General features: G+C 41.8%; 1 protein-coding gene across 1 annotated transcript in view; it reads right to left on the minus strand.

Moving 5' to 3' along the window:
* The window catches only part of LOC138488874 (dynein axonemal heavy chain 11-like), a 2,478,284-nt gene that overhangs the window by 1,265,644 nt on the left and 1,191,031 nt on the right, over positions 1 to 21,609 (minus strand). Inside the window, exon 24 of the mRNA XM_069616234.1 lies at positions 4,955 to 5,116. Coding sequence (XP_069472335.1) covers positions 4,955 to 5,116 — 162 coding nt within the window. The remainder of the gene's footprint in view (positions 1 to 4,954; positions 5,117 to 21,609) is intronic.

Raw genomic sequence — 21,609 nt, forward strand, 5'->3', positions numbered from 1 at the left:
CGCCAAGCCTTGAAGGCGGACTTGATGGCCAGCAGCTCCTTGTCGGTTATGCCATAGTTTAATTCGGGGGCTGAACATTTTCTTGACCAAAACGCCACTGGGTGAAGCTGGTTAGTTTCGGGATCCTTTTGGGAAAGGACTGCTCCCATGGCTGAACTGGATGCATCCATTTCCACTATGTAGGGAAGCTCGGGGCGCGGGTGTCTTAATATGGGAGCAGATGTGAATTTAGCTTTTAACTCTTGGAAGGCATTCTCGGCTTCCTCTGTCCACACAAAGCATTTGTTTTTTCGCAATAGCGTTGTAATGGGATGTACAATGTGCGAGAAGTCCGGGATAAACCTGCAGTAGAAATTGGCAAAGCCAAGCATGCTTTGAACTCCTTTGATTGAACTTGGCGAAGGCCAATTAAGAATGGCATCCACTTTTCGTGTATCCATCCGGATTCCTCTCGGGGTCAGAATAAATCCCCGGAATTCCACTTCTGTAGTGTGGAAGATGCACTTTTCCAGTTTAGCATATAATTTATGCTGGCGTAACTTCTCTAGGACTGCTCTGACGTGTTTTACATGCTCAGATTCTGATAAAGAGTATACTAAGATGTCGTCGATGTAAACGACCACACAAACGTCGATAAGCTCTCGGAGGACATCGTTCATGAAGAACTGGAAGGCTTCTGGTGCATTGCATAGTCCGAAGGGCATCACCTGGTACTCAAATAGTCCGTACTTGGTGCGAAAAGCAGTCTTCCATTTGTCACCCTCTTTGACACGTACCAGATGATATGCCCCCCGAAGGTCTAGTTTCGTGTATATACAAGCGTCCTTAACCTGGTCTAGTAGTTCTGGGATCAAAGGCAGTGGGTATCGATTCTTGATGGTTATCTGATTCAGTGCGCGGTAGTCTATACATGTTCTAAGGTCGCCTTCCTTTTTTGGTACGAAGAACAAAGCTGAAGATGCAGGGGACTTGGACAGGCGAATGAAGCCATTAGCAAGGTACTGGTCTAGGTACTGGCGCAAATGGAGATTTTCGGGTTCCGTAAGGGCATAGATTCTGCTGCAAGGTGGTTGTGCTCCAGGTACAAGATCTATTTGACAATCATACGATCTGTGAGGTGGTAAGGTGTTTGCCTGTTCCTTTTGGAAGACATTCTGAAAGTCTTGGTATTCAACAGGTAATTGTATGGCTACTGGAAGTACTGGGGCCAGGACTGAGTTTTGAGTTTTCCTTGGGTAGCAGGTGTGAGCACATTCTGGGACGGTTAGTCTCTTCTCTCGCCAATCAATACAGGGATTATGTTTTTCCAACCAAGGTATCCCCAGTATCAGCTGAAACTGTGGGGCCTTGATTAAGTCATACATCATAGCCTCTCGATGCCCATCTTGACTCAGCAATGTCATCTCTGCAGTGGAATGAGTTAGGGGTCCAGAGGCAATTTCCGTTCCATCTACAGTGGTGACAACATCGGCCGTGGTCTTGCGGGTGAGAGATAGATTCATCCTGGTAGCCAATTCCCAGTCCAAGTAATTTCCTATGGCTCCACTGTCTACGTACGCCTTTACCGCGTGCATGCCGTGATGGCTGCTCTGGATCTACAAGGACCATGGGTATGGTGAAATGCGAGGTCAGAGTGTCCTTCTTTAAGCTCGGCAAGCGGACCTCTACGCTTGCAGGGCGTGGTCGTTTCCCGAGTCAGATTTCACATGGTTTTCGTCTGCTGCTCCTATAACTTTCTTGGGTGGTTTTACAGGGCAGTTGCGAAGAAAATTACCAGTAGTTCTGCAATATAAACATAATTGCAGTTGCCGTCTTCTATCTCTTTCCTTCTTGGTTAAGGGTCCTTTAACCCCCTCCGATTTGCATAGGTTCTAAGACATCTACTCCCTTGGAGCTTACGTGGGTTTTAACCAACACCCTGTTCTCAAACTTGGTTCGGTCAGCCTTCCTGGTTTGAAGTCTGTGATCGAGCTGGACCACTAGATCTATATATTCAGCACAGTCTTGAGGTGGGTTCACGATTTGGGCCAAAACATCTTTGAGTTCTCCCCGAAGTACTCGATGGAATAATGTGATTTGCTTGGCTTCAGGCCATTCGGTTTCCACTACTAATCTATTGAAAGTTGCAATGTAAGATAAAAGATCCTGGTTACCTTGACGTAGGGATAAAAGTTTGTTGTCCAAAGCCTGTCCTCGGGAGTGTCGGGCGAATAGTCTTTCCATGCTTGTTCGAAAACCCTGGAAATCTCGAAGAATCGGGTCATCCTGGTTAACTAGTGGAATGGACCAATCCGCCGCACTGCCGCTGAGATATGACAGTACAAAGGCTACCTTGGCCTGATCGTTTGGGAAAGCTCCAGGTCTACATAAAAAGGGCAAGCGGCATTGATTCATGAATGTTGCAAACCCTTTTGGGTCTCCGGCAAAGCGTTCAGGCGGAGCCAAAGGAACGGCTCCAGGTAAATTTATCTGCACCGGGTTACTCGATGGTACAGGAGCTGGACTTGCCCCAAGTCCTGGTAGAGGTGTTTGTCCAGCCTGGCTCTGTAATAGTTGTCTGGCCAACTCATCAGTTTGTTATTTTGACACTATCAGTTCCCTCCTGAGGGCATTGGTTTCTTGGCGGGCGGAATGCACTTCGGCCCTTAATTCCCCTAATAATTGGGCCAACTGATCAGTTTCCGAGGTCTCCATGACGCCCAGGTGGGTATTTGTGGGTAGGCTTCGCGTTCTTTTACGCTCACCTGGTTCCCACGGGGGCGTCGACCGGAACTGGGCCGCTGTTGTTTCCACCAGCGTGACGTGTAGCGCCGAGATGACTGACTGGACTTGCCCGCTCAGCCTAGTTTGTCTGGCTCACAAGAATATTCTTCTGATGGCTTGGAAGGATGAGCTCTCCACCCTGCGTCGACCGCAGGGGCGCGTTGATGACCAGTTACTTCACTGGCGTAGAGGAATTGGTGAGTCCCAGTATTGACTGTAAAGTCCAATTGTTCATAAGAGTTCAAATGTCTGATCTTCACTCTGTCCGATTCCTTGCAGGTTGCCGATTAATCCACTCGAAGATTTCCAAATGGAAATTGGTAAGATTCAGGTAAGTCTATTGTGGTTTTCCCCTTAGGGGCCGGGGCACGGCGATGAAGCAGAGTTGACTGTGCCGACCCGAGATGAGGTGAGACCCCCGTGGTAAATCAGGTAAGTTTTGTGGGGGGTAACTGGTATTGTCTTTGCTTTCTCCCCTTAGGGGCCGTGGTACGGCGATGAAGCAGAGTTGACTGTGCCGACCCGAGATGAGGTGAGTACCTCCCGTGGTAAATCAGGTAAGTCCTTGGGGGTATCTTGTATAGCCTTAGAGAGTCCCCTTGCTCACCTTGCTGTCTTTGTCTCCTTAGGCGTCGGAGGGCGGCCGCGAGATGGAGAGAGCGTGATGGAATGCTGAAGTACCGCCAAGCAGGCAAGTTCAGCGCGGCGCCGTAGGAATACAAAGCGATGCTTCAAAGACTTCTGTCTTTCAGTTCCGTGGCCAAATGGATCAGGATTCAGGTAAGGATTAAAGTTAAAACTCCTGTTCTAACCTTTATCCTTCTTTTCTTCTTGTTTCAGGAGTCCCAGGACTGAAGCGGGCGTGGCTGAAGACTGGAGCTGCTGAAAACACGGTGAGCGTTACGCTGCAGCAAGCAGAATAACGCGTAGAACGTGTGGCTGTCCGGGCGTGGTTTAAATAGCCTTGGAAGAAGATCCAGGTAAGTATTCTTCCACAGCCCCACCCAAGTAACAAAATAGTCCCTTCAGTAAAATAGTCCCTCCTAAGCCTCATTTGGCTTGAGTCTTCATGCAGCATGGTCTGCCTCAGGTGAGTATGCAGCATGGTCTGCTTCAGGTAAGTTATCAATAATGAGCCTGGCGCCCATGGCGCCAGGACTGACTTTATCTTTATGAGCCTGGCGCCATAGGTGCCAGGACTGCACCCAAACAGCCCCTAACTGGGGCTTTTGGGCATGCTCCAAGTGGCATGATGCCTGCTTCCAGGGCTGGTGGGCCTGGTCTGGTCTTCCGGGGGCAGGCATCATGACAGATGGCTGTATAAGCAGATGGCAATGCTAAAGAGAGCTGCTCCCCGCCATCGACAGCCGCAGACAGCGGGGTCCGACTTATCCAGACTTCGCCTGGGCAGATGTTATATCACAGTCTGAGCAGGTAAGCGGGATGAAACTGAGGCAAGTTGAGGGATGGCGATGTTCACGCCGGAGGAGCGGGCAGGCACAAAAAAATAAAGTCTGGACTCCGGTACAGCAGAAGGACAAGGAATTGCTGCTTGCGCCCTCGCAACCTGGCAGATGGAGTATCCACGCTCCGTCAGCCACGGACCCCGCAAACATCGAGGTCTGTCTTATCCAGACTTCACCTGGGCTTTGCACAGGGTGGATGTCATATCACAGTCTGATAGACGGTGTTCTGGCATAGGCTGGTGCATGCCACGTGTGTGGGTGTATGGTGCAAAAACGATTGGCTTTACAAGAATGCGTGTCCGAGTAAACCCTGACAGTAGGTTGACCTATCATTTTGAGGATACACACAGTCCTTTGTTTAGGGTGCATGACAGTATGGAAGTAAGTACAGATACACCTAAAGATTAAAATAGACATAACAGTTAAACAAACCAAAAAAGAGCTTACAAGAAAAAATATGGATAACATTGACTGTGGGACAGGAATATGCCTTAAACTGGAAATAGCTATTTTATCTTTTTTTCTAGTGATGCTTCATCCACTCTTAATAGGAAATCATTGTTCAGCATGAAGCTAGTGTTTGTTTTTAGACATCTTAATAGCGTTCTTAATATACCAAGTAATATGAATGGAAGTATATATCGTATGTGTTCATTCCTGCGCCTCTGGATAAAGGTTTGGCTGTCGCGCATTTTTCACACATTCCATATTTGAGCATACTGTACCTCAAAGAATCGCTTAGCTGTGTCAATGAGCACTTTGTTAAAATGCTCAATGTCTCGCTCGTCCATGAGCTTGTCGGCGTACACCCTGGATGATTCGTGGAGCCACAGATGGACCAAATCAATGGACATTGGAACGCCTTCTGGAGAAGCAAACAGCAGCCCCTGCAAAATAGACCCAGTGGGTTATAACTGCTTGCCATACACGTTACCAACTTTTCAGCAATTTGCAAACATGTCCACAATGTATTCAAAACAAAGGCATGGGCATGCCAGAGCAAGACAGGCATACATGGCGTGTTATCCTTCCAAACTCAAGTTGTTTTCCAGTCACATGGATGTCATTTTGGGGTAGCAAGATGTGGGAATCACTAACACTATGTTGATGCTTGCAACCACTGTGATTTCACCAGTTCAACTGCTAATATATTAAATGGAGGGGTGCCTTCAGCCTTTGCCACAGAAGTGTTAGTGGCTGTTCTTTGGGGGGGTAATCAGTGTTTATAAACATGCTGCAGTAGCACATTTCCAACATATGTTAATTAAGAACCATGAATGGATTCAAAGATCATGTGATGCCTCTTTCTGTTATGTGATCAAGCGGTGAAGGATGGGGAGATGTCACTTCCACTACCTGCATGACGTTGGTGAAATGAGGTTACTACACTATTGTGAAATCAGGCACTTTAGAACCAAAAAAGGTTCTAGTTCAAGTTCACAGGGAAAAAAAACATTGTGAGAATGTAATAATTGCAGAATGACTGCACTCAAATATGGTATTTCAATGACTTTACCAATCATAGCTGCTTTATTATCATAAATATGTCTTCTAAACACTGTTAAATTGAATAGATGTTTGCAGGTTATGCTGCTATGCAGAAGATGCAAACAGCACCATACTTTGCCTAGACAGAATGAATTGCTGGCATGGTACAATCAGAACCAAAAAGGAGGTAGAACTGCTACTGCCAAGGTTCATCACCAATTTTTGTCAATAAATGAAGCAAAACAAGTAATTTACATTGGGGAACCTGGTGTACTAGTACTAATGGATTGAATCCCTTAGTTCATAACCCATGAAATTGTCCAGAAGGGAAAAAGAAACTCACACACATCCAAGACTGTGGATATACATAGTTTGTATTGAGACAAAAACATCAAAACGCAATTGTGACAAAAACATCAAAAGGCAATTGTGAAAGCATGCATATAACAGAATTCAATATTCTGAGCATAGACAAATGGTGAAAATCTTCGTCTTCAGTACATGATTAGTTTGCAATGTATGGCATAACCCGAGAGGGAAAAGTACAAAATTTACTTGAAATGCCGAACTTAACCCATGAATTAAACATGTGGAAATCAAAAGCGCCGGTAACTTGGCGCTATAGTCGACCTGTAACCATCTAGGTCCAAAGTAGCTTAAATGCAGAAAGTATTTCATCTTTCAGGTGTCAAAGCATCAAGTCTTACAGGTGCCAATCAGGGCTGGTCATAGGTGTGGAGATCATGGGCTCGTACATATCAAGGAGTAATAGGCATTGGCTGGTTTAAGAGTGCACACGAAATATGAAACATGAGACCATTAGGACATCCTGATTGGAGTGAGTAAAAACACCATGCCAGAGGCATAGAAGTACAGAAGGAAGGAGGCAATTACAACAGATCTGCCGAGGACCTAGCAAGTGTCACAAATCTAGGGTGTTTGTCTCTTCCCCCCTGGAGAGAGCCACCCCCTGTGAGGCTAGGTAGTTGAGCCTGCTCGGTATGACACTCCATAGGGGTCTGTGGCATATGGGACCTCACTGGGATTGACTCCCCTCTAGAGGACAAGTACTCCCATTCCCACGAAGAACTCCCTACACAAGCAAAACTATCTGCATATGTGGGATTACCTTTAAATACCAATAACAATGTTTCCTTTCTATTGGCTTCCAGTACTTCTGGACAGAGTACAACATCTGAAGAAAAACTGAACATTGCTTGGGACGCAAAATAACCAATATAGAAGGACGAGCAAATCATGGAGGCAGAGAGAGAAGCATACACAGAGGAAGCCCTCTGATGTACATGCACATAGGAGAGGCAGAGCAGGGTTGAGCCGCAGAGTCAGAGGAAACCTGGGTGAAAGAGAACCATGAAGAGTGATGCCGAAGGCCCAGCGTAACATAAAATGAAGCAACTGCTGTGCGGACGGGGTGCAGGAGACCATCGCAAAGGGTGGTGTGAAGATGAGAGGATTGTGGTGGGTTGAGAACCCGCCTAACAATGCCAAGACCCATAACAGCTGGGAGAACAAATCCTGCCATTGGCAAAAGAGTGCCGACCACCGCGAGAAACTGGAAGCTAAAAGCAGAGAAAGCAGATATGTCCCGGAAGTACTGTATTGGAAGAAAGCAAGAGAGTTACTTAACATAACTTATGATGATTACTGGCATTCTTGGATGAACGACTGTGATAAAGATACAGCATTAAGCCCAAACAGCTGTGACAAAAGTCACAGACATTTGAAAGCAGAGCAAAGATGCCTGGAGGTGGGTCATCAAACACAGGAGAAGGGTATAAGATACTCCAACAGGGAGGAGGAAACAACCACTGAAGTAAAAAGGCTCACATTGCTAACAAAGAAAGGACAGAGCCACCATCTGAAAGAGTACAGGAGAGAGACTAGAGACTCTCAAGAGCTCCCGCAGAACAAAAATCTAAACATATACCAAGAACTACAAAAACTCATCAGTGAGGGTTACGAAACCCAGATAAATAGGACATATAGACATCATAATACTTAAGAGAACTGTTGAATCTACCGTGGAAGCCCCAAAATAAAGTCGAGATAAAGGGAATTTGCCTTATTTAGTTATTAGTTCCAAGTGGTAGAGCCAAATAGGGTTAGGTTGATGGACAGAGGACGGTTTGGTTGTGGACTTCTGACTGACGAGCAGCATTATTTCATTTGGTTAGTTAGAGGAAAAACCCATAGGCAAGTGGCAAGATAGGCATTTTATTATTTTGGTTAAATAAAAGAATATGTAAATGTCCAACTTGCATCTTACTTCTTCTTCTGGTTCAACCCACAAGACTGAAGAATATTTCCTGAATATTGGGTAGGGTTGTCTGTTTGTTGACCCCCTTACTTGAGACTGTTGGTTTCTTGCTAGAGTTCATGGACTGTCCTGCTCCTGGAAACCAGTTGCCTGGAAATCTGTGAAGAAATGCTTGGCAGCTTTGCTACCAAAGCAACTCAAGGCGGGAGAATAGAAGCCATTTACTGGCAGCTAAACCTCAAGAGGCATCCAGTAAATCCACCCCAAGAACGTTTTCTTAAACCCACAGTCAATGGTACTTGGAACTGTGCATGAAAAAGTGGTAGCTAAAATATGACAGCAACTACACTAGCACTAGAACAACTATGCACGCCATTGCTATTTGGCATTATTGTTTGTGGAAAAGATACCTCCATAAATGAAATGAGTGTGAGAGAGAGCAAGTCATAAAAAACATGTGTTTGCAGGCTTCCTGGTCCAAGATTATTTTCTTGTGCACAAAAGATCAGACCAAAGATCCTCAACAGGTTAAAGTAGCTGCTCTGTGAACAGCATTAGCCTCTAGAAGCAACACTCCCTTCTGCCTCATTGTATGAATTCCAAATTTGCTTTGTCAACGGCTCCTTTCAAGCTACCCACTGAAAAAAATCAAGGTTTTAAATTTGCATTTTCCAGGTGGCCAAACTCCCACCAAACGTCAATCAATGTCAATCAAGACTAGGCCCTTGATATTGGAATCACCAAAAATATGTCTATTCTCTAACAAACTTCACTTCTTCTCAGACATTTAGTGGTAATTAGTGCATTGTAACTCTGTTCATATAACTCTGACTGCAACCTAAGTCCTATTTCAGACTGTTGTATTTGGTTCGTGCATAGCAGAGAACTGCTGCAGTCTTAAGACCAAAGGCATCTGAGAGCAAATGGTAACTGACAGACTGTACTCTCACTTCTTTGCATTGAAGGTGCAGGTCCAGGGTTGTTGTGGGAGATCTGATAGAGTGAATTAAACCCCTGTCGCCTCTTCCACTTCCTGACCATTGCTATCATCATCACAGTAGGTAATCTAGGCAATACACTGTCGTATACCATTCACGTTCATCAAACGTATGCCTCATCAAACCTGGAAATTCATTACTTTCCATATTCAAATGAACCAATTCATACGATAAGCAAACAAAGATCGTGGCATAACACAACATAACATGACTTAACATGATTTGTGTATTAGTGGATAAAACTGTTCTAACTACAATATCTTGTGGGATCTGTATTAACAAATTACATCATATAAGACGTTCCTCATGACCCGAAGACATATGTTCTTTCTTTTCTATTTAAAAAAAATATCATTATCTTTGGTTTTTTACAATACCAATACATCCTACGGTGCCCTTTGCCAATGGAACCTCCCATTCACTTGGCTAGATCCTGACCATGCAAAAAGAGGCTCTATCCCGCCTTTGTAATTTTAGAGGAAAACGACATCTAGCCTTTTCTTAATTAAGAGCGTCGCTGTGCAGCAATGTGCCAACTGCTGAGAAGTAATTTATGAGTATCTCAATGTGAACAGCACTTCGACTTCAGGCATTGCTGAGGTAACTCTGAAATTAAACCTGTTATCCCTATTGTCGGGTAAATTAAACGGTTAAAAAAGGCCAGCATTGATATCACATTTCTACTCTATTCATAACGGTGAGGGACCCAAATGGATCAAGCTGGTTCCATTTCTGGACTACAAGAGAAGATGCCCAACCCAGTTGCCTTCACACAGGATGCGAGATATGATATGATATATGATATGGCATTTATAACGTGCCTATACACAAGTGCTTCAAGGCGCAAGTTAGAAATTATAATAGTTCTGAGTACCAAACACAATGGTCTATGCTCACGCCAGCATATGGGATGATGTCACCATACAACATGGTGGTTCATGTACGGCCATCTTGGATTAGGATGTAAACTCTATTAGCATTCTGCATGGTCTCTCAATTAATGAACCAGAGGGAACACCTACCCCTCTGAAACTATACATTCCTTCATGTCCTACACCCCCTCCAGCGATCCTCTAAGAAAAGAATACGGTTATGTTTGGTAAGCGTGAACATTTGACTTTGGGGTCACTTCATTATTGCTCAAATGTGAGGGTAAGTTCAAAAGAGCAAGAGGGCACCCTCTTTCCCCTTTTCCAGTGTGCTGTGTATCAGAATGAGCTTGCAAAGAGGAATGGCACTAGCCACCATCACTGATAAGTAATATAGTTTGGTTGCTAATGGTACTTCCTGACGAAAGATGAAAGCATTAGCCAGCTGAAATTGGTAGAGGAAAAGATGACTGGAGTATATGCAATAGGAATTGGGCAGATCAGATGAAACCACATTTTAGCCTATTTAAACAATGTGGGTTTGAATCAACTTAATTGATTCAAATCATTTGGATCTGAATCTCGAAATGGTTGTGATCTTTAAAACCGGAATTCGAGACACTCGTATTTAATGGTTCAACTATATTAAGCATCTGGTTCACGTAATATGCATTCCTTCTAATGTGGCCCACTATACCAAGTTGCTGCCTCACTGCATTTTACTAAATGTGGAACTGCGAATCTGGGTGCTACTCACTACTCCTCACCTAGCTGTGTTAGTTCGAATTTAGAAGTCACTCCATTGCATTCTAGCCAACTTGTGTACTCTGAATCTGGGTGCTAGCTGTGTTAGTTCGATTTTAGAAGTCACCCCATTGCATTCCAGCCAACTTGTGTACTCTGAATCTGGGTGCTAGCTGTGTTAGTTCGAATTTAGAAGTCACCCCATTGCATTCCAGCCAACTTGTGTATTCTGAATCTGGGTGCTAGCTGTGTTAGTTCGAATTTAGAAGTCACCCCATTGCATTCCAGCCAACTTGTGTACTCTGAATCTGGGTGCTAGCTGTGTTAGTTCGAATTTAGAAGTCACCCCATTGCATTCCAGCCAACTTGTGTACTCTGAATCTGGGTGCTAGCTGTGTTAGTTCGAATTTAGAAGTCACCCCATTGCATTCCAGCCAACTTGTGTACTCTGAATCTGGGTGCTAGCTGTGTTAGTTCGAATTTAGAAGTCACCCCATTGCATTCCAGCCAACTTGTGTATTCTGAATCTGGGTGCTAGCTGTGTTAGTTCGAATTTAGAAGTCACCCCATTGCATTCCAGCCAACTTGTGTACTCTGAATCTGGGTGCTAGCTGTGTTACTTCGAATTTAGAAGTCACCACATTGCATTCCAGCCAACTTGTGTATTCTGAATCTAGGTGTGTTGGGTATTTTGTGGATATTTGGGGCTTTGCGGTATTTTCTTACCGCTAAAATACCTTTAGCAATAATCACTCTCTGTATTCATATTGGATCACACATGAAAATAATACATTGCATTATTTCAGAATTCAGACCTATTTAGATAATGTGCGCGATAATTTGCGTGGTTGGTTTATTTGTGGCCCCAATATCCAACATCCCTTGTTTTTGATCTAGATTGTTCTTGATCACTAGAGAGACCTCAGGCCTACATTTTAGGGATACCACATTTTCAGTGTTAGTGTTGTGTGCCACCATGGGCTATTGTGGTATTTTTGTGGTAATTTCCACTACCTTAAATACGGTATGGAACTATGTCCAGAGAGTCTCTCTTCCCGTTGGCTCATGTACCTCCAACAAGCTATGCTACAAACAGTCACTCACAACTGTCCATACTGAATATAATCATGCACACATCTGTTTTAAAATGACAATTGCACTGTTTAAAAATCTACCCACGTTTAAACCTTTTCCCATGCAAAATGAAAGAGAGAAATAATACACACTAGCTATCTGTTTTCAGATATTTTTGTATTATAGAAATTTCCTTTAAACACAGTTTAACCCTTTTTTACAGAAATAAATGAAATGGTACAACATTATTTGTGATAAAATGAACAGAGAACTGCGAGAATATATTCAATTGGTAACATTACATATGCTGATAAGGGACTGGGACTCCCTCGAATACACTGACTGAACAGTTTCGCACACTTTCGCATTGCTCCCACACTTCTGTAATTACCTTATCTGTTCAGCATGAGTTTTCTCCGGCTATTCTCTTTCTGAATTTGGCTCCCTTGAAGATTAACCCCAGTGAAAACAAGCGTCTGTCGTTCTCAAACCGGGGTTATTGCCTGGAATTCTCAGCTTTTGCAGCAGGAATGCTTCAGCCAGGAAACAGGTCCTTCTCCCAGCTCTGCCAGATCTCGATTGTTCTCCCCCTCTCCTCAAGCTTCCCCAGCAAAACTCTAATCACAGCCTCTAGCATGATACTTGCTATGACGCGGCTCCAATCAGAATCAATCATGTCATCTCCTCCCTCACTACACAATGGCTCATTTCTACAGTAAAAATTTGTAACCAACTGATTTCCTGTTCCTTCGAGCTCTTTGCTTCCTGTAGTTATGTGGACAGAGCAGCAGAGAAAAAAAAATGAATGTGCGTTTAAAAGTTCACTTTCAAAGTAGGCCTAATTCTGCAGTGGAGACACATTTTTATTAGTGGGTTATGTTAAATGCAGTTTTATTAGTCAGGTTAGTTATTAATAAGGTTAGTTATTAATGTTCAAATGTGTCTCTTGCACCATAGGCATTTCAGGTGAAAAATAGTGTGCATTTTTGAATGTGCACGTGTGCTTTTAACTGTAAAAATAGATTTGCATCTTATATGTAAAAATCGTTTTTGACTGAATAGCCTGTCTTTACTTATATGTCCATGTTACTCTGGCAACACATATAGCAATGCACCACACCCATGTGGTGGTGCTGCATCAAAAAATAAATTGCTACCTGTGCACTAGTGCTGTACTCTGTGCTGTAACACGCCAAATATCCTTACATACCCTCCTTTTGTTTTTAGAACTTGGCTACGATCCAAGCCAATTCCTAAAAACAACTTGTTCTTTTTTTTTCTTTTAAAATGCATGTGTATTGGGATATCTTTCTCTTCCTGACGTAGCTACTAAAATCAGTAACATTTTCATTTTTACTGATAGCACAATCAACCATCCACCCATGATTAGCACCAGGACAGCCAAACCCACTATTGAGCGTTTCCCCCAGGTTCCCCAATTAAATCTTTCCACTTCTATTATCCCATGATTACTAATTGTAATATTGTTTTTCTCAAATTCATTTTTATAACATGTCTTTCTTTGTGATTCAATAAATATTCCACATCCGGATCTATTGGAAAAGTATCCCTTTGAAAAAAATCGATATTTTCCACTTGGCTTTCCCAAACATCATTTGTTACATGAAACAATGTTAACCCCCCAATTGACACAATTGTATCCTTTGGAACCTGTAAATAAAAAACATTATATTTCACCTGTTTAACCACGTATGTTCCATGGTTTAAATGTACTACCGTCATGTTCTTTAAACAGGTGCTGACCAACCATTTACCTCTGACCATCTTAGCCTGTGCCATTTCTTCACTCCCCATATTGCTAATAATCACTTCACATCCTTCTGATATACTTGGGTCAGATTTCAAACCACAAATAGCATCTGTGGCATCAGGAACAAACGGTTTACCTGGACACATATAATTTTGTTCTTTAAATTTGACACATGTTTCCAGGTTTGGTATTAAATAAACTTCAGGTTCCCATGACTGAAATGCCACCACTTCTGGAGTCTTAATCTTAATACATTTGTCCTCTTGCCAAAATCCCACATTGTGTACCCACTTCGTTTGATAAATAAGTTCAGGGGCTACATATGGGATGCATAGCAAAAATCCGATCTCTAGTCTTCCCAAGTCCACATATAACGGCATTGCATTACCCATTTCGAATGCAATTTTTACCTGTATTATATCAATTTCCCTCCTGGTCAATCTTTCTACCATTTGACGAATAATATCCTGCGAAACAAAATACAAGGGGATATGTCCTTGAATCAATTGTGAAACTGCAGTTTGAACTTCTCTCATATAATTCGTTAATAGTCTATCAACAGGACTCATTATGTTCAATATTTCATTTAAAGTTCTGTCATGCTTAAGTATTATTTTAGTCGCCCGTTGCATTACATCCGCTTGTTCATTTAGAATGATTGCAGTTTCATTTATGAATCTTACTTGTTCATCCAGTCCCCCTCTAATTCCATCTAATGTTTTTTGTATTATTTCTAGGTCAATACTCAGTTGTTGCGCTTTAGTACTCAGTGTTCCTACCGAAATAGAATTGGCTGTTGATATTGTGGTACCTATTATGGCTCCAACTATAGACATTACCAATGATATCGCGAGCATCACCGCACCTCTCTTTCCTCTCCTCTTCTTAATGTCTGCTGAATTCACAAATGTTTTTTCCAACTGCATTAATATATCTCTTATTGACTGCTTAGTGTCCTCTTTTCTTATTTCCAGCCACTCTTTAGTCTGTTCAATCTTAATTCCGGTATTGTTCAAATGTTTTTCAATCAAAATCTCAGGATTCAATGGTATGTATATATTTTGGAAAATCATCCTTCTATCACTCATGATGAATCCTGGTGCCTCTTCCACCGCGATACCAGATGCTGGTCCAGGTTCAATGACAACCTGTGCTTCTGAATTCTTGAAGATCCCTCCAAATATCATCATCATTAACCATATCATCGGTATCATCTTCAATGCTGATCGCTTTGCAGCCTTGGTCTTCACCCCTCTTTGGGGCTTTCCCGGAATCCGTCCACGTGGGCTCTGGGACTCCATCGTCTCCCGTGGGCTCTGATCCCGGAACCTCCGACCAAATAATGTTAATTTTCCAAATCAAATAGAAAAGAAACAAATTAAGTACATAGCACAATACTAACTTCACCCTTTTGCCAAAAATAAAACATGCTTGGTAAAAACTTTTTTTTTTTTTTTCTGAAATTAAACACAAGTTAAAAAGAAAACAAGCACATATAAAACAGCATTCAATATTAAATACATTTTCTCTCTGCACACCAACCATGAGCTTCCATTATATTTATTTATTTATTTATTTTATATTATATATTTTTACATATATTACAGTTTTTATGTGCCATTATAACAATCAACTTTTTAACTTCTTTGTCACTGCCTCCTGATTGTACCCATTTATTTTCTCTTTTTGTGTTCAAGGGACTTTATCTGTTTCTACATGCTCAAGCTGCCTGATCTCATGTCTGGGATGGCATGGTTTGATTTGATTTACATGGACAAACTGCTCTATTGCCGTTTCACCTTCATTTTTCAAAATTTTATAAACTACAGGAGAGACCTTATCTATAATTCGAAATGGCCCCTGCCAGGCTGCTAGAAATTTAGAATTTTTCTGTTTACTTTTTCCAAAATGAAACTTGTACACCTGATCCCCTACGCTGTATTCCTTTACTGATGTCTTTTTGTCATAATAAGACTTTGCACTGTCAACAGCTCTTTCCAGATTTCTCTGCACAAAAGCAAATGCATGTTGCAAATGCCTCCTCAGTTCATCAATATATTCATGAACTGTGGATGCACTCACAAGTGTCTGCTCATGTGTTCTGTATAGTAGGTGTTGTGGTAACACCATTTTCCTACCTGTCAAGACCTCATGGGGGCTAACACCTGTTGCTTTGGCAGGAGTTGATCTGATTGCCATCAAAACCAACGGTAAACGTAAATCCCAGCTGGAACCTGCTTCTGCCACAAATTTCTTTAAAATATCCACAACAGACCTATTGCTTCTTTCAACTGTGCCTGAAGACGCTGCCCGATATGCTATATGTAGTTTCCTTTTCACACCTAGTATTTGCCATACCTTACTCATTAGAGTACTTGTGAAATGACTTCCTCTGTCTGACTCAATTCTTTGTGGCAACCCAAACCTTGAGAACACATGGTTCACCAGCAATGTGGCTGCTGTTTGCGCACTACAATCTGGTGCAGGAATGCATTCAATCCACTTCGACATCAAACATACCACACTTACAATATAACGGTTTCCCCTGCTCGACCTTTTTAAAGGACCTACATAGTCTATTTGCAAATCTGACCATGGGAGAGTTAGGCCTCTTTTCATCAATGGTGCTCTATGCATTGGTGAAGCAGGTTTAAATTGGGCGCATACTAGACATCCTCTAGTATATAATTCCACATCTTGGGACATATGTGGCCAGTAAGCATAATCTTTTAGTATTTCTAATGTTTTTTGTGGACCTCTATGGCCTGCAGTTATGGCATCATGTGCATGGTGTAGCATTAGCCCTCTGAATGAAAGGGGTACTACCCACTGTATTTGTCCTGTTATGGACTCTCTAATCATGAGTCCATCCTGTAATCTAATTCGTGTTTTGTTCTTTAATAGCACCCTCAACTCTTCTTTTCCCATACAATCATTTTCTGTTAAAGAATTTTGTTCAGGATCTATCAAATGATTATAATAGATTCCCAAAATTCGATCATTCTTTTGTGCCTCAATCAAATCTTGGTCTGGCGTGTCATGACTCCACTGCACCACCGGTTGATCTACCTCCTTTGGTGCTTTAGAACGTGTCACTGCATCAATTTGTATTTCACCCATTAAATAATCAATAGGTAGCAATTCTCCCATCACAGCCCCAATCTTAGCCAGGTGGTCTGCCTTATCATTTCCCTCCTTATCCTCTCCTGGTGTTTTTAAATGCCCACAAATTTTTCTCCAGTATATTGTTAAATTATTCTCTGACACCAATTTGTCTATGGCTTGTATCATTTTTCCATGTTTAACCTGTTTTTTGTTGTGTGTAACCATGCCTCTTGCTTTCCAACCAGGCAAATACTCCACAAAGCTATTCCGTGCATAGTCAGAATCAGTTACCAGGACAATTTCACTGAACTTTTTATCAACTGCAGTAGCAATTGCTTTATAAATGGCTGCCAATTCCGCCACCTGACTGCTCCTATCTCCAATCCTCATCCCTATACTGGGGACGCCTTCACATTTCAACCAGACATTTCCTATTCCTGCCACTAATTGTTTATTACTGTCATTTTCAATGTGAAAAGCACAACCATCCACATATACAGTTGGCAAATCCTTGCATGTTTTTTCATCAAAAGCTTTGTGTGGTGATTGTTCAAATTCCTGCAAACTAGTTTCCACTTCCATTTCATTTGGTATTTGTTCAGCTGCGCAGTCATGTAAGTCAGCTAACCCTTGAGCAATTGGGTTCTTTTTATTTTGTCCATATCTCACTTCTACTGGAAAACCTTGTAATGCCAGCGTCTATGAAGTGATTCTGGACTGCGCTAGATTACCTGATCTAATTCTTTTACTCTCTAAAAATTGCAAAGGTTGGTGATTTGTTTCAATAATCACCTTTTCTCCCTGAACAATGGGGCGGAAATGTTGTAGCGCCCACACAGTGGTTAATAGGGCCTTTTCACATTCATTAAATTTCATTTCAACTTGGGAAAATGCCTTACTTGCATAGGCAATGGTTTTGTGATTCAAATTGTGTTTTTGTGATAACACTGCTGACATACAATGTTCAGAAAAACCTATTTCTATAAAGAAATCCCTGTCCTTTATGGGGTATGCTAAACATGGTGCCTTTACAAGACATTCCTTTAATTTAGCCACTGCATCAGACTGCTCTTTTTCCCATTTCCAGGGAGTATTCAGTTTAAGCAGTTTAGTCAATGGTTGAGTGATTTCTGCATAATTTTCAATGAACTTTCTGTTATAGCCTGTCATCCCTAATAAACTTTTTACTCCTTTCACATTTTTAGGATCTTTTAACCTTTGTATGGCCTCTATTTTCTTCTTTTGTGGATTTAGCCCATGTTCAGTCACTTCATGCCCTAGAAAGTTCACTTTTGTCTTGCACCATTGTGCTTTTTGCAAAGTTACTTTGGTGCCTGCTTTCTGCAATTGGCCAAGTACATGTCTTATTTCATCAAAATGGCTTTTCAGGCTTTCATTTTTTATCAGGACATCGTCCACATAAACTATTGTTCCTCTTTCCGCTGCATCCGGCATGGCCTTTCTCAAAAATATGCAAAATTCACTCCCACTATTGATGTACCCGAACGGAGCTCTAAGCCAGGCATATTGAGTCCTGTCAAATGTAAAGGAAAATAAACGTTGTATCTCCTCTGCCAATGGCACGCACCAATATCCAGAGGTGAGATCTAATGTGGTAAATACATTTGAACCATGTACCTGAGCTAGGCCCTGATCAATGAATGGCAGTGGCCATCTAGATACTGGTACTCTTTTATTTAACTCTCTCAAGTCTGCACATAGCCGCCATTGACCATTTGGCTTTAACACACCTAAAATAGGTGTATTGGATGTGCTATGAATGGGCCTGATGATTCCCCGCGATTCCAAATTTTTAATAATCTCTGCCAATGATTCTAAACATGCCAGCGGTAGTCTATACTGGCGTACAAACACTGGATTTCTGCTACACCCTTCTGGTAGTGTGGCCACATGTAAATCAGTTAAACCACAATCATAAGCATCTTTTGCAAATACATCCTTAAACTCCATAAATATCTCCCTCAGATTGTCCCTATCCTTATTGCTTTCACATGCATCCGCTAAGGAGATCTGCTCTTCTACCATTTTGGAAAATTCTGGAAAATCTTCTGGTAAGGGAATCTCGGCGCGTTCCTCTAACTGTGTGGCTGTGTCTTTTTGTAAAGCTGCCACTTTTAAATATTTTGGCATATCAGCTTCCACTTCAATGGGCTGATTTTCTGTTTCATTTACATTTAAATTAAATATTATGCAATCCTCTTGATGGAGGCACACTGTCTCATTTGAATCATAAGGATACACAGAATGAATTTTAAATATTCCTTTGGTCTGAGAGTCCAGGTGTTCTGGCAACTCACCCTTGGCATCTACATACTTTTCAGGGATATTTCCAATCACCATGTTATTTAAATCTGCCGTATAATGTGATTTTTGTATGGCCATTCCTAATGGGAAGTTTTCCTCTAAATGAATATCCTGACAACCTTTATTATTTACCATAATTTTTACAGATCCTTCACCAATGTCTACCAATGGAATGTATTCATAATACAGGCCTTGCTGTTTTATGGATTCATTCAGGCATACAAATGCATCAGAGCCTTTCATCTGCTGTCCATTTTTGCATTTCAGTGTTTTTGCAAACTGTTTTGTAAATGCAGGAATAATAGTATCTTTCCTCATTTGTAATTCGATTGCATAAGGAACCAGTTGTGCACAATGATAAGCCCTTCTTTTGTCTTCAAATTCAGGTGCCGGACCACCTAGGCGTGACCATATTTTTTGATTAAGGAAATCTAACACCATACACATTCTGTGCATGATGTCATTGCCCATGTAAAATTCATTTTGTGCTCCACTCACTATCCATACATTATGGTAAATTGTTTTCTGCCCAATGCTAATTTTAAGCATGCATCTGCCTGCAATTCGGTTTTCAAAGTCTGGACTGTCCAACCCAGAAACATATTGGTTTTTAATCCTAAATTTCGGGATTTCTGCCCTCTCCATTATTATTTGCAACAATTTCTCATTAATGAAACTCCTTTCATGTCCAAGCGCTAAACTGGCTTTTATTGTTTTAAAATAGTCATTTATACCAACATGAACCCATGGTTGCTCATCTTCCATGTGTATTTCTGCCAGAGTGGTAATGTGTTTTCTGAATCTGTTTTAGGAGCAATATTCTGTTTGCATGTTTTCTCTTTTAAATAAAAACGTAATGTGTGCTCATCTATGGCAGTCTGCCAATTTTTCCTTGGGTCCAAGTATATTTGTACAGGTAGTTTTTCATTGTCGCTCTGCATTTTGTCTTGACACATTAATATAACAGTGACACTAGGTATGCAGCTATTCTGGAGATATACCTCCACAGCATCATTTGTTTTGGCAACGGTGTGACATTCATTTATATTGCTGTTTTGTGATTTTAGTTTCTTAGGCCTCAATGGTTTTTTGGTTAAGGACCACAGCACTCCATTCACCCCATCTATGAGAGGAGACAATCTTTTCAGGCAATCTGTCCCCATCAGAAATGGAATTTCACAAATAGATGTGACCAATACCTCTTGTTTCATTCTGTGCTTTCCTATTTTTATGTCAACCTCAGTTACACCTATGATGGGCACCTCCTCCCCATTAAAGTTATGCACTGGACCTTGATTTTCCTTCACTGTGATCTGACTCTGTGGGGGTCTCCCTTCATTGATACTCTTTACCAGCTCCTTGGACATAATTGTGGCCTGTGCCCCAGTGTCAATCATAGCAAAGGTGTGGCATTTTTCGTCTACAGTGATGGGTGCATAATATCTGTCCTCAACTTCCTCTAATACACATAAGAAGTGTGAATTCTTACTGATTTCAGGGCTCACCTTTCTCAGGTCTTTTTCACTTTTGGCTAAGCACATTGGTAAATGGAAAGACATTTTCCCTCCTTTTTACCCATTTCTGCGCGAGAGACTTTATTCATTTCTCCGTGATCAGAGGTTTTTTGGAGTGTGGCCACTGTTCGCCCATCCATCTGGGTAACATCAGAGACCACATTACAACCTTCCAACTGAACATGTGTAACAACATCATTCAGCAATTTGTCATTTTTAATTCTGTGCATTTGTGATCATTTAGTGTGATACCAGCCCTTTCAGCCTCTTCAAAAATATGTGTCTCAAAGAATTCTTCAGGTGATTGACTTGTACCCTCCTTTTGAGTATTTCCTTTTTCTGTCTGTGTTTGGTAATTGTTTTGCTTGCCCAGGGAAGGAGCTATAGCATCCCCACTTACTCCCTGTTCATTGGTATTCCCCATGCATGAGTCATTTTTCTTAAATCTGTCCCTTTGTTCTTTTGGAATTCCTAATGTTTCTTTTTCATTTGTACAAATCTTTACTGTTTTATTTAGCTCCAGGTTAAACCATACCTCTTTTTTAGAAGTATTTGCACTTTCTGTCACAAGTTCATTTACTGGCACTTTCATTTTTAATCCATTAGGCATCTCAGAGTCGTTATGCAAAATTATATCAAAACAATCTGTCATTTTGGCACTGCAGTTATCATGAGTACTTAGTCACTTTTCGGAAGCCCCCCGGTCATTGCTATGGCCATCAGCCCCCTCTTTGGAACGTTGTTTTTGCGCTGTATAGAGCTTTCCTATTTGCTCAGCTAACATTTTCACTTGGGCCTCAAGGCACTGGAACCTTTCCATCTCTCTAGGATCCTCTTTCTGTGGCCTAGGTTGATATTGGTTGTTTTCCCCCTGATTGGATCTATTCTGATACCTCTCAGGTGATTGATGTCGGTTGGGATCGTTTCTGAACTCTTGATTCATTTGTGGAGGGGAGCGGGTTGCACCCATCCTTTGATTATAGTCCCCTGGTGGGAATCATTGTACTGACGTGGATTGTAGTTCACGTTTTGCCTCATGTCCTGTCTCTCAGATTGTGGGTACTGGCCCCTATGTTGATTTCCATTATCAGTAAATCGATCCACATATCGGGGTCTATCCTGATTACCATATATCATGGTGTTGGGATCAAATCTGCTCTGTGTCCCCAATGACTGGTAGGGACCATCATTTCTTTGATCTTGATTTTGTCTCT

The sequence above is a fragment of the Ambystoma mexicanum genome, chromosome 9, assembly GCF_040938575.1.
Source record: "Ambystoma mexicanum isolate Mex_15411 chromosome 9, UKY_AmexF1_1, whole genome shotgun sequence".
Lineage (NCBI taxonomy): Eukaryota > Metazoa > Chordata > Amphibia > Caudata > Ambystomatidae > Ambystoma > Ambystoma mexicanum.